The 14,427-nt window shown below is 36.6% G+C and overlaps 1 protein-coding gene across 1 annotated transcript in view; it reads right to left on the reverse strand.

Annotated features, from left to right (window-relative positions):
* Positions 1-13,933, reverse strand: part of mRpL38 (mitochondrial ribosomal protein L38) — a 47,808-nt gene extending 33,875 nt beyond the window's left edge. Inside the window, exon 1 of the mRNA XM_081765453.1 lies at positions 13,604-13,933. Coding sequence (XP_081621579.1) covers positions 13,604-13,742 — 139 coding nt within the window. The 5' untranslated portion in view covers positions 13,743-13,933. The remainder of the gene's footprint in view (positions 1-13,603) is intronic.
* Between the last annotated feature and the right edge of the window lie 494 nt (positions 13,934-14,427).

Below are 14,427 nucleotides of genomic sequence, written 5' to 3' on the forward strand. Positions count from 1 at the left end.
AATCTGGCGCGCATTCACATGGACAAGGCCTCATCACATACCTCACGATCGTCCCTCGCATTCTACAGGAAGATGGAGGAGGCAAGTGGTATACAGGTGATACCTTTCAATGAGGTACCTGTTAAATCTCCAGATGCAAGTCCTATGGACTATTGTGGATTTGGATTGCTGAAGCGGGCTTTGGGAAAACGGCGTGTGACAACTGTGAAAGGACTTTGGAAAGCTGTGCAAAGGGAATGGGACAAGATTCCCCTCCCAGTTCTTCAGAGAAGCCTATTACAGTGGAAATTACGCTGTCAGGCTATTGTTAGGAACCAAGGGAAACACATCGAGCACTTACGGACCTGGCGCCTTGGATTCTTCTAAATTTTTAGGTAAGTCGAAATTGGCCAAATGTAGACTGAACAACCTCTGTACAAGTGCACTATTTGTTGCCAGAGATACAGAGTGAATTCATTCAGTGTTGTTCAGATCATGTACTTCAAGCTATTTTGAAGGAGACAAGCTGCCAAATATTACTCTATAATTGTTGATGCAATCCCTGATTCCGCACATGTTGAACAGTTTTCATTTCACGGTTTCTGAGTTTGAGGATTGATGAACAACAGTAACAGAAATATACAACCCAAGAACGTTTCCAAGCCTTTGTGTTTTGTCACCAGAAAACTGGAGACGCAATGACATATAGAAAAGAATAACATTCCGCTTAGTGACTGCAGAGGTCAAGGCTATGACAATGGAAGTAAATATGAGTGGACGGTACAAGAGTGTGCAAAATAGGATACACACGAAAACTCGTCTAGTCTTATTCTCTCCACGTACGTGCCATACCTTAAATCTTTGTGGTGTTGAGGCAGCTGAAATTTGTCCTGAAGCTATTATATTTTTTGGTATATTTCAAAAGCAGCATAATATATTCAGTTCTAGTCTTCAGAGAAGGAAATTTAATTAAGAAAATTATTGCATGCTCTCTTCAAAGCCTGTCAGATACACGTTGGTCTGCAAGCATGGCATGCGTGAAGCCATTTGCGAAAAATCTTCCGGGGGTAAAAAAATGTATCAGGGATCTGAAAGAGTTCAAGCTGAGTGCTGAAACTCTGTATGACATAAACGAGATTGAAAGTTACCTAAACACGTTTAAACCATATGTCATCAATGGTTTAAAATTATGACAGCCATCAACTACAGGAACGCTGTCTTGCAAGCAAAAGAAATTACTTTGGATGTTGAACTTGACAATATCACAAGCCTGATGGCAGAACTTTCTTTGTCTTTCTGCGATGAGCTTTTGTAAGTCAAAAGTTTTCTGCAGAAGAAACGCTTGTGATTCTTAAAAATACGCTTTACTCGACGTAAAAAAAAACCAGTACAAACTATATTTATGCGAGTAGTCCGTCCATTAAAGACATCTACACACAGCAGGCGTTTTTATACTTTTCTGTTGGCTTTTTTTTTCTCCTCTGGCAATTTTTCTGCACAGGCGTGCAAATTTTCTACGATCACATCGCAGATCGCGGCATGTTCTGCTATGGGGATCACAAGTTTGATAAGATCTGCAGTAAATGGGAAAAATGTAAAGAATAATAATATAAACTTGTGGGCAGAAATGTAGGAACGACTTCAGATTTTCCAGAAACGTTAAGCAAACGGAACTGTTGAAGAACTAGAAAGAAAGAACATCAAAGAAATTTTTAAAAGTCAGTTTTTATTATTATTATTATGAATTGTGTTACAGTCAACCTTAAATGTCGCTATAAGACAATACATAATATAAACACGAAATTCGATTTCTTGTGAAAATATCCAATATTGAGCAATGGCAAGGTTCTAGATTACTGGTCCTCCTTCCCACTGAGCAGCAATAAAGACAGAAAACAACGTGCCCTGCGGGGCTCTAACCTGCCTTCACTCACTGACGCTCGCTCGGCAATACTGTGTAAATTAAATGTATAAACTTTAGTACAGAAAGGAACCCACCCAGCTACTAACCTACATGGGGGACCAGTAATCTAGAACCTTCCCTTGAGCAATGATGAGCTTGAGAGAAAAGTAAGAATGTGGTTAGAACTAAGCAGCGATGATGTATCGGATTATATCATTAATGAAATGGTTCATCTGCAAGCCATTCTATCTGCCAACTTCTTGTGCTGCTCTGACACCATTTCAGTTGCTCAACAGAATTCTTGACCAAAAACTAGTCAACATTTTCTCGAATGTTACTATTGCTCTTCGTATTTTTTGTACTCTACCAGTTTGTGGCAGACTGAAAGATTGTTTAGTGCACTTGCAAGTGTAAATAATGTCTCGATAAAGATGACTCGACTAAGATTATCCGACTTGGGAATTTTCATAATGGAGGCTACTTTAGCCCGACAGCTAACCTTTGCTAGCAGGAAGAAACATTTGCTAGCAGAAAGAAAAGAAAAACTGTTTTGTAAATTACGATGTGTAATACTAATTAGTAATGTAATTAATATATATATATTTAATGTAATTACTATAATGTAGCTAGTAAATATATGAGGTATAGTTTGAAAGTTTTTATATCGGGCCTGAAGATAATTCAACCCCGGGGCCCGAGTTGGCTCTCGACGGGCCCGATTATAACTTGTCACTTCTGAATTATTCCACCTTAAATAATAAGCATAACCCAAAGCAACAACTGCAATAGGGGTAAAAACTACAAAATTTCTCATTTTTATCAGAACTCAATTGATGAGAACTTTGTATGCTGAGAGTTGAACTTTTTTGTGTTATATTCTTTTTTGTTTTTGTTGCTGTTGTTTTCTTTTTGCCTTTATGTTGTACAGTTTCAGCTAATTGGTTTAATGCTGTATGAAACTTTGTGAATAAATAAATAAATTATCAAGGTTTTAAAATAGAGTCCTGATAACCCGAGTAGTGGTAATTAGTAAATTTGATAAGCAAGACCACATAAGTATGCCAAATACAATGCGGTAACATGATTTCAAGGTAAAATGGAACAAGATAGTTGCATCACAAATAATCGGTGGGCGAAATAACTAGAGAAGGAATTGAACTTCGAGAACATTCATAGGAACCGATTCACAATAAATAGTTGAGTTTAGTTGGTTTTGAGTTTAACGTCCCGTTCAGCACCAAGACTATATGAGACATGGACCTACTGATCAACGTGGAATGCGAACCACATGAGCACCCGCCGGAAATCGAACCCGGGTCTCCCGCGCCGAAGGCGCGTACGTTAACCGCTTAGCCACGAAAGAGCTCTCTCACAATAGCAATACGAGAAATTACACTCTATTAATTTTAACAAAATGGGTCCAAATTCTTTAACTCTAAGCAAACCCGATCTTACCCTACATATCCCTATCTTACCTTATGCGAACAATGCCACATCTTGCGACAAAATCACCTGCTCTACTTAAAGTACACTTTTACCCATGAAAATACAGTATTTTAAGTCGAACCTCATATGCACTTATCCGCCCGCATTCTAAATAGTGACAGATGCACAATTTCTAAAATTTAGAGAATAAATTATAATATTGCAATAGCCCAGTTCGTGAATAATCGAAGTACGTTGTGTTTTCACGTTCGACACTGAATTGTACGTAGAAAAACAGAAATCGCAGTGTAACATGTTTGACAAGAGAACGTGTTTCTGAAGTTCTTACAAATCGTCAGCATGAAAGAGTAGTAACATGAGGAGAACAATAAAATGTAAGGTATTTTGTTTTCAGATTTGTAAGTGAAAGTGTAAATGAAGGGACCAATCGCATATCTTTGTTTCGTGAAAGCAATGGCTTTTCAGAATCCTCGTATACGCGTATATTCACCACCCAGGGTTTAAAAAAAAAACCGGGTATCTTTGAAAAACCCAACCCACCTGGGCCCATATGGGTTTTTTCGGGTTTAATTGGTTTTTTTCGAAATATTTCAATGTCTTTGGGTTAAAAATGTTAAAATATGATTTACATTTCAAGATTGTCAATGTCACAACTTGTAACAATTTTCTATTCACTGCTGTTTTGAAAAAAGACCGAGCCGAATGCTTCTACCCTGAAAATTTTAACTTAAAAAGTCCGAAAATTGCACCCTATAGCATGGATACCCGCTATTTTGAAAAATGGCCGCCATTTTGAAATTTTATGCCGCCAAAATATATACAGCTAATTTAGTCTCTCGTGCTTCTACTCTGAAAATTTCAACTTGAAAGACCGAAAACTGCCCTTTGTAGCGTGGGGTGCCTTCCATTTCAATTCAGGCAGAGCATGTACCATCACCATCTCAGATATTGTTGAAACTTTTTTTATAGCAACTAGACATGTTTTTAAGAGACCCATATTTTTTTGTTTTGTCGAAAAAAAAATTCCCGTCAAGTAATGGGCCATCAAAGACGGGGAGTACAATTTATGAATTGTAGAAGACATGGAAAATGGTCAACTTCGGAGCCTCACCATTCGGCTATGGAGGCAAGTAGAGTTATAATTCTTGTTGTGGTATGTACATAGGGATATAAATAAACTATATTTTATTATAGTTTGGTTTGCGCATGCGTATCTTTTTGTACATAAATTAACAAATGAACGTCAATTTATCTGAAAAGTCGAAGTTTGCGAATTTTTTTCGAGCACTTCCGGTTCGAATTTTAAAATTCTGTTTTCACGGTTGGTAAGACCTAGTTACCCGCTTTCCGAAAAAAAATTGTATCGCTTCTGTGGTCAACCGTTTTGTCGCAAAAAATTCGAGAAATTGTAAAATTTTCAAAAATCGCCATTTTTGGGCGCCATTTTCTCGAAAACACCATTTTTTAAAATTCTGAAATTTTGTCAGATGGTTCAACTTTACCTGAATAATAAACACACCAAATATCATTCTCGACCAATGCTTCATGGATTAACTGCAGCCTTTTAAAGTTAGCGAAGTTTCGCTAATTTTGATGTCACAGTTAGCAACACTGGGAACAATAAAAGTGCAATGATTTGATGATGTTTGTGGTTCATATTCATTAAATGAAGAATAAAAGGTTTTCTTGGCTAGTTTTTTATTATTTTGAACAAAGAGGCTCTCTGAAATAGTAAAATGAGCCTCCCTCTACTCCTCCGTTTTCTTAAACTGAAGTAAAATGAAATGAAATCTTTAAGTTTTACGTCCCACGGTTATGCCGGTTAGGCTAAAGGAGACGGTGATTATGAGAAATGAATGAAATGGTGGAATGAAGAAAGTGGGAGGAAACGGGAGAACCCCGAGAAAACCCACGCACACGGTGTTTGTCCACCACAAAGTTCACTTGGCGGGAGCAGGTTTTGAACCCGGGACCCTTAAACTGAAGTAATCTGAGGTGGAAATTACGATTACGAAACACACAAATTTTAAGTTTACTTGAAATGGCCATCCAATGAATTCTGATGATCTATAAAAGGCCTAAACTATTACCTCAGTATGATTTGGAATGCTCCAGACAAAGTCTCAATTAAGTGCGATGTCATTACAGTGATCGAAAAATGACAAAAAGTTCAAAAAAAAAAAAAAAAAAAAATCGAAACGTTTTCTTACGCGTTCCAAAGAAATTTACTGAATATTTGAACAGAACAATCCCAGTATAAAAATGGGTCACTCGGAATTTTATAGTATTCGACTAAAGTGTGTCAGTCCGCAACCTGAGAGAGAAGTGTGTGTGTGTGTATTGTGCAAATTTTAAGTTAGCTGCTACTGCGTTGCTACAAATCAAAGCTACAACCTGTATTGAAGCTGTCATGAGTGACCTATTTCCTTTAGTAGTATGATCCGTAGAAAATGACAGCTGTCTTCTTCAAGAATGTGGTGAATGTCCTGGAGTGGAAGAAATAAGTGTGGAGTCTTTAATTATTGATCCTGATGAAAATGAAAGTGTTACGTATGCCATATGGGAAAACAATAATCTCGTTAAAAAACTGTGCCACTTTCTGTTTTCGTATCATACATTGCTGGTTTAACTGTAAGAATTGTAATTCATGACTACATCAAGAAAAACCAAAGAGAATCAATTGCTACCGAAAACCATCGTATAAAATTTCAAGATACAAATTCTATTTTACTTCATATGGACTTCGTTGAAAACTGGACTGTTATTCTGCAAAGTGAAATTCAGAGTTATCACCGAAATATGAAACAATTGACAGTTTTGTTGTAATAAACGACGATAAAACACACGATTCGGCTCATGTACTCATAGTCATAGACAAGATTCTAAACATACTCGAAGAAAAGCAAAAAAATATTTTATAGAAAAAGGTTTGAATACGTGAAAATAGGTGTCTACAATTTCCCAAATCGTGTCAGTGATTTCTGATGGTGCTGCACCCCACTTTAAAAATCGCTTCCAGATGTTCGAGATGCAGACAGGTCCGATAAAGCAGTGTTTTTGCAGTGAAACCGGCCATGCAAGGGTCTCTGCAACGGTAGTGGGGGCAAAGAATGTGGCAACGCGCCATAACCTTAGGCCAGTGTTTCCCAACCTTTCTCAACTTGCGGCACACTGCAGGTGTAACTTGCATTCTCGCGGCACACTCATATAGATATTATATATTATATATTATTATTATTATTATTATTATTATTTGTAAGTATAAAATACAGTGGTATTTTTTTTCTGTGAATACTGATATCCTTTTCACAGAGAAGAAAGCTCGATCACTGGTTTTTTCCCCCCGTAGTAAATCATTATGCTTATTTTTCATTCTAATTTAGAAATAGAAAACAATTGCAATGAAATAAAAAGAACTCAGGTTTTTAAAAATACACTTTCTTTTTCGAAAACTGTATCCAATCTTTTACTAAGAACGAAGATCACTAAATAAGGAACTAACAAACAAATCTCTTTTACTTTTAAAACACAAATGTAGGTAATTTGTATGCGTATTTGCTTTGCAAAAGGATTGAATGATATTTTAAAATTTCAAGTTACGAAATAGTCTGCAACAATAAAAAAGCGATAATGGTCATAACAATGATAACAAATACTTTTTTCAACATTAGAAATGTACAGCAAAGTAACAGCATGAAACTTAAAATTGTAGATTGTAGTAGAGGTTCATAGTAATGTGTAATACAGATATAATTTTTTCCAATGCCTTGCAATTTGATTGCTATAGAATTAATAATTTTGTTTCGATCTCCTCGCGGCACACCAGCGGCCCATTCGCGGCACACCAGTGTGCCGCGGCACACCGGTTGGGAATCGCTGCCTTAGGCTAAAACAGATACACAGTATTAAAACCGCAGAAGAAAAAAATGAAATAAAATCTTTAAGTTTTACGTTCCACGGTTATGCCGGTTAGGCTAAAGGAGACGGTGATTATGAGAAATGAATGAAATGGTGGAATGCAGAACGGCACGAGCTGGGATCAAACTAGGGACCCCAAGCACCGAAAGTGAACGCTCTACCACTGAGCCACCGCGTCCCCTCTAAAACCGCAGGAGAATTCGTGAGTATAGTGCAAGTACAAAATCCGGCTATTACTCTCGTTTTGTTACCTGGAACTGAATTCGACGACTTCCGGAAGAAAAAAAGGGAAAGTATGCGACCGGTAACTGGTATTCAACGAAGTTATCTTTGGCTTTCGGAAAATTGCGAAGTTTTTATATCAGTAACGGGTCACCATGAACTAACTTCATACTTCCCCCAAAATCGAACTTTTGCAATTCAAAGTGTAGATTTAAGAAATCTGCAAAAAGGAACTTTTGTTATATACATATATGTATGATAACCAGTAGTGCGTAGCAGAAATATTATGAATAAATCATGAATTACGTGAAGTTTAAGTGCTGTTTATGCTTCCACATGAACCTTCAGCAGGGTACAGGTTTCCAGAAGAGCATAAGAGAAGTGAAAATAAGTGTTTTGTGACTATCGACAATGTGCTACGCAGGGGCGGATCCAGGACGGACTTCTGGGGGGGGATTGTAATACTGCTACTTAGAGCTACTTCTAAGAGCTCCAAACTCTGGGGTGGGTTTTATTTATATATAAATAAGAAAGTTTCTTCTTCTGTGGGGGGAGGGCAATCGTCCCCCTAGATCCACTCCTGGATGAGTTATGAGTGAACCAACATCTATTGGAGCATCTGCACGGTTACATGCTATTAGCAAAGAAGACAAAAAAAAAAAAAAAAAAAAAAAAAAAAAAAAAAAAAAAACAGTGAAATTTTGTTTTCGAAGACCATTTTAAGTAAGTGAACTTGAAATTTCTGTGTTTCGTAATCGTAATTTCCCCCTCAGATTACTTCAGTTTAAGAAAACGGAGGAGTAGAGGGAGGCTCATTTTACTATTTCAGAGAGTCTCTTTGTTCAAAATAATAATAATAAAAAAAAAACAGCCAAGAAAACCATTTATTCTTCATTTAATGAACGTGAACCACAAACATCATCAAATCATTGCACTTTTATTGTTCCCAGTGTTGCTAACTGTGACATCAAAATTAGCGAAACTTCGCTAACTTTAAAAGGCTGCAGTTAATCCATGAAGCATTGGTCGAGAATGATATTTGGTGTGTTTATTATTCAGGTAAAGTTGAACTATCTGACAAAATTTCAGAATTTTAAAAAATGGTGTTTTCGAGAAAATGGCGCCCAAAAATGGCGATTTTTGAAAATTTTACAATTTCTCGAATTTTTTGCGACAAAACGGTTGACCACAGAAGCGATACATTTTTTTTTTCGGAAAGCGGGTAACTAGGTCTTACCAACCGTGAAAACAGAATTTTAAAATTCGAACCGGAAGTGCTCGAAAAAAATTCGCAAACTTCGATTTTTCAGATAAATTGACGTTCATTTGTTAATTTATGTACAAAAAGATACGCATGCGCAAACCAAACTATAATAAAATATAGTTTATTTATATCCCTATGTACATACCACAACAAGAATTATAACTCTACCTGTCTCCATAGCCGAATGGTGAGGCTCCGAAATTGACCATTTTCCATGTCTTCTACAATTCATAAATTGTACTCCCCGTTTTTGATGGCCCATTACTTGGCGGGAAATTTTTTTTCGACAAAACAAAAAAATATGGGTCTCTTAAAAACATGTCTAGTTGCTATAAAAAAAGTTTCAACAATATCTGAGATGGTGATGGTACAATTTTATATTTTTTTGCCTGAGTTGAAATGGAAGGCACCGTGGATATCCGCTATTTTGAAAAAGAAAAAAGGGCGCCATTTTGTAATTTTAACGTTGGTATGCCGCCAAAATCTATACAGAAAATTTAGAGTGTCTCCAGCTTGAATTCTGAAAATTTAAAAGACCGAAAGTTGAACACTGTGTGGTACAAGCAGACAAACGAACAAATGTAGATCGAGTCATCCCAGGAGCCTCAATAACGTTCGCCAAATATAAATACTAAATAGCTATATTAATTTAAAACAAAGATATAATTCATCAAAATGTCTTATATAAAATAAATATTTTTTACGTAAAATAAATGGTATTATTGTTAAAGTTCGCTTTTGATACTTTGTGCGTTCAATTACTGGAATTTCCCGAGCACTTGTTGCAAGACGGTTCTTTTCTGAAAATTAATTTAAAACAATTAACAAAGATAAGCCTATAATTCATATTTTATAAAGTAAATGTTTCAAAATGTAATAAATGAAATTAAATATCTTCTAGCGTAAAATAAATAGTTTTATTGTTGAAATATTCACTTCCGATGCTTTGTGCGTTCAATTGCGGGAATTTCCCGAACACTTCTTTCACGACGGTTTTCCCCTGAAAGTGCAGCTTGCTTTACTGTACATCGAAACTTCCATTAATACTGAAGCTTGAATTCAGCAAATAAAATAGTACGTTACGTAGTCTTGGGAGCTCCGAGCATTACGCTTCTTAATTTTGACAACAATTTTTACGCTATTGCTGGTGTTGATTTTACAGAATGCTTATCTGAAGAGTAGCAACAAATGACTGAACCAAATTGTTGTTGTTGGAAAACCAGTATTACTGAAGAATACTTGTATCATCATCAATAGTAAGAAATAATACTAATAGTTTTACTAATGTATTTACATATTTACTGTTAGTACAGGCACCTATGACCTTAAACCCGTCAAAGTATGAGGGATGACATCCCTCAGCAGCACCGAGTCAGGAAGCACACTATTCACAGAAAATATTTTCTAAAATATAAAATTGCTTATTTTACTTCAAATAGGCTACATGCATAATCCACACATGAATTTGTTCTATAATTCTCTCAAGCTAAGGTGAGTTTTTTGTTCATTCATTCAGTGCATTTAGAAATTTATAAAGGTCTTATGTGGAATGTTCCTGTCTACCATAACGTCAAAGCATACAATTCTCCCAAAGAAAGTTCAAAATCTGATAAAAATAACTTTCAATGTGATAACCTTAGTTGTACCAATAATATACTAAAAAAATCAAAAAACCCAGGCGGGTTTTAAGGAGGGTCCAACCCGGTCACCATCCTGACGCGCCTCCACTAAGGACGCACCCCCGCTCTGTCCCACCTGCTGTGCTCCTGCCCTGAGTCAGTTAAATAGCAAACATACTTTTTAGTGCCAACCTAGTACAGGTTGGTTGGTGTTTTGCACAAGACCTCTTAAAGGGAATGTGAGAAAAAGAAGTATATATTTCATGAATGTATGTATGGATCTGGGCATTTGTGCTGTATCGCCGGTTCACATGATTTTTTTTTTAAAAAAATCCCAAAATGTATTACATATGGTTAGATAACATTACGTTACATTAGGTTAGGTTAGGTTGAATTACAAGTCAAAACAGAGGCGTGTTAACTTTTTAAATCTGGAATAAAAAAATAGCTATTTGCGTATAAATACGGAGTTCGGATGTACGGCACAAAAACCAAAGTGAAAAAAAAACTAACATCTGCTAGGTGGCTACTAAAAACGACGAACGCTATGTAACCGAGTCAGGGCAGGGCGAAGCTGCGGGGGTACGTCCGAACGGAGCAGGCGTGAGGGTAGTGAAAACGTGGACTTTGTCAATCATACGAGTTTCAGTAGTACTTGTCATGGTTTGATAACGGTAAGAATGCACTTTGTATAGAACATTCATAGGAACCGATATAATAAATAGTAATACGAGCAATTACACTCTTAATTTTAACAAAATGGTTCCAAACTTCCCTAACCGTAAGCTAATCCGACCCTACCCTACTTATTCCTACAATGCGTCAAGTCAACAACGTGACAGAATCACTCGTTCTGCATACGTTCCACTTTTAAACATAAAATACAGCTTCTATACACTGTACAGAAATACACCGTCGTAGTGGACACCTAGCAGGTTAGGTTCGTTAACTTATAATTCGATAAAGCTCAAATACGATATGCCACAGCCTTGTCCCTTCCGCCTCTACATAAAAAAATAACAACAAACAACAAACACATTCCTAACTTCAAGTATTCCCTTCACTTAAATTTCACTACTTCTTTACCAGAAACCAACATGAATTATCCAATTCATCCCGTAAATTTCCTCAAGTTGGACCAGCGACCAGCGAACAAGTTGGACCAGCGAACTGCCTAACTTATAATTTTCTTTGCAAAAGTCGTTCCAATTTTTATATATATATATATATATATATATATATATATATATATATATATTGTACGTTGAAGGTAGAGGTAAACAAACATTACTAAAACTGTCTAAAATTTAGGCCCGAATTGGCACTTGAAAAATCACCGATTTTAAAACCACGAGTATATTCGTTCGTAATAAAAGCAGATGTATCTTATTGTTAGTCTTACTTTTTTGAACACTTTTTGTGTACATGAAGCGACAACGAATCTTTTATAATGTTTTATTCAGTTCGTTCAATTTATTTGAACTACAAGCTGATCAAAATTGAGATTTAAATTTTCCCGCAAAAAAATATTAAAATCCCGAATATTTGCGCTCCATAATAAACATTACCAAATTACACTAGCATCTTGAAAAAACGAAAGTGGGGAAAATGAGTACAGTATAAGTAGATATTCCATTCAATCTACTACTAGTTTTTTTTATTCTTTTTGAAAAAAAAAAACATTTTCGAGGAATAACAGACAAATGATTTCTCGGTACCCCGCCCCCCCCCTTCTTGAGTTGATTTTTGAGTTTATCGTCCCATTGAGCAGCGAGGCTATATGAGACGTGGACCTACTTATTAACGTAAAATCCGAACATGAGCTCCCACCGGGAATCGAACCCGAACCTCCCACGCCAAGGGCCCCCTAGTGCATTTATAAATATACAATATTTGACATAATTTGAACGCAATTTGTTTTATCCTTATATATACACCTTCTGCGTCTGTGTGCCTTCCCCCAAATTTACAAAGAAATCGGCGCCCTTGCTCTTACCCACATCTATCGGACACTCATATACTCAGCTGCGTATGGCGAACGTAAGGAATCGCCGTTTAAATTTATATTCAGATCGGCTTGTGTATAGCCCGCTCCCCCCAGTTCTTTGTCGTCGTCGTCGTCACCTCCACCACTACCACTACTACTACTACTTCTTTTTCTTATATAGAGAACAGAATCCAACAAACCCCTGCGGGCTTCTAACCCGTTCCTACTACTACTACTACTAGTATTGCTACTACCACCACTACTACTTCTACTACTACTACTGCTGCTGCTACTACTACTACTACCGCTACTGCTACTTATACTAAAGCCTTCTTACCACAGGATTAACATCTTAAATTTTTATAACATACAATTCCGATTCATTATGAACTAATATGAATCATTAGAATCACTATGATTCGTTAAAAATCACTGGGGGGAACGGGCTATACCCAATCCTTCAGATCTCTTTTCGGATATAGTACACAACAGGTCCTTATCATTTCCCGAGGACTCACGAAGTTCAGTTTTTTACGGATTATTCATTGAGTATCTAGGAACTTGAAAATGGGATAACAAAGCGACTTTCATTTACTTATCGACTGAAACTTGTACATGACATACTACCATTTCTGTACGTGGTGCAAGAGTTTCAACTATCCTCGAGTACGGTGCACTTTATGTGCGCCTCTGTACTTTATATTTCACTATGTGTGTGGGGGGGGAGGTACTTGAACGCATATTGCATGTCTTGTGCTCGTGGATAGTTCTTACTGTTGCATTACGTAGAAACGTGATGGTATTTCATGTAGAAGTTGTAATAACACACATAAGAAACGCAGATCACGGTGTACTCATACTGCATATTCCAGTGTGAGTACAACATGATCTGGGTTTCTTATGTGTTCAATTACCACTTGTACATGACATACCACCATTTCTGTACGTGGTGCAAGAGTAAGAACTATCCTCGAGTACGGAACACGATGAGGAGCTGTTGTATACTATTACCCTTTTTTCTCTGCACGAATATATACGTGATCGTAATTTTAGGGCCAAAAAAATAAAAGTAATAATTCGTAGTTTTAAGTTAAGCGGTTAACCCATGGATCTGTATAATAATCTGCACGATTACAAGTATCACATTTATTTACGCCGCAGAGATCTACTTTGTAACCATCTACTTAGATATGGGAAACGGAAACAACGTTTTCTATATTAACGTATTACAATTTCTTGAAAATACTTGACTTCCCAAAAAATACCTTGCAGTCTTTGCTCCAAAGATCTGGCTATACCCGGTGGTTTTCCTCTCAAATGACGATATTTTCTAACTGTAACATGATTTGGAATTTTAGAATTTAACAATGATCTCCACAAGAAACAAGTCTTTACACATGCCATATCTAATATCAAACAATTTCAATACAAATTCTCATTGTTTCACCTCTCCGCTGATAATAATGTCGTAGAGTGATTATTGTACAATAATCACTCTACGAATAATGTCGTAATTAGTACCAGCAATTAGTAAATTCGTATATCAGGCGTGTATGTACTATCCCATGAATTGTAAAGAAAGCAGACGACGGATTACAGCCGTATTTTGTTTTGTCTTGACGTAGACCATTACCGGTCAAATCGGTAGCTGCACCAGCTCGCTAGTCATATGTGCTACGAATGGAAATATTGCCAAATGTGTACCTAACACGGAGGATTGATTAATGATTCAGGAACCAATTGAATAAAATACAGAACACAATTGGAAAGAAAGGACAAAAGCGGAAAAAAGGTCAAAGTCAGGAAAGGTCAAAATCGGGAAAGAAGTTCAGACAGTGAAAGAGGGATAAAAGCCAAGTTGAACAGGGCAAAAAGTTAAAGGAAAGTGGGATATGTAAAATCAAAAAAGAACAAAGAGTAGAAAAAAGAAGGGGATGTATGTACCCACACACGCCAAAAAAAAAAAATGCTCGTATACTGCAACTCACGATTTTTCGCATTTATTCCATTTCCCTACGTTTATGAGTAAAATTTAGTTATTAGTATGTGGAGATAGTAGAAAACAATCCATCTAAGAAGATATTTCCAA

Source organism: Thermobia domestica, chromosome 7 (genome assembly GCF_964235325.1).
Source record: "Thermobia domestica chromosome 7, izTheDome1.hap1.1, whole genome shotgun sequence".
Lineage (NCBI taxonomy): Eukaryota > Metazoa > Arthropoda > Insecta > Zygentoma > Lepismatidae > Thermobia > Thermobia domestica.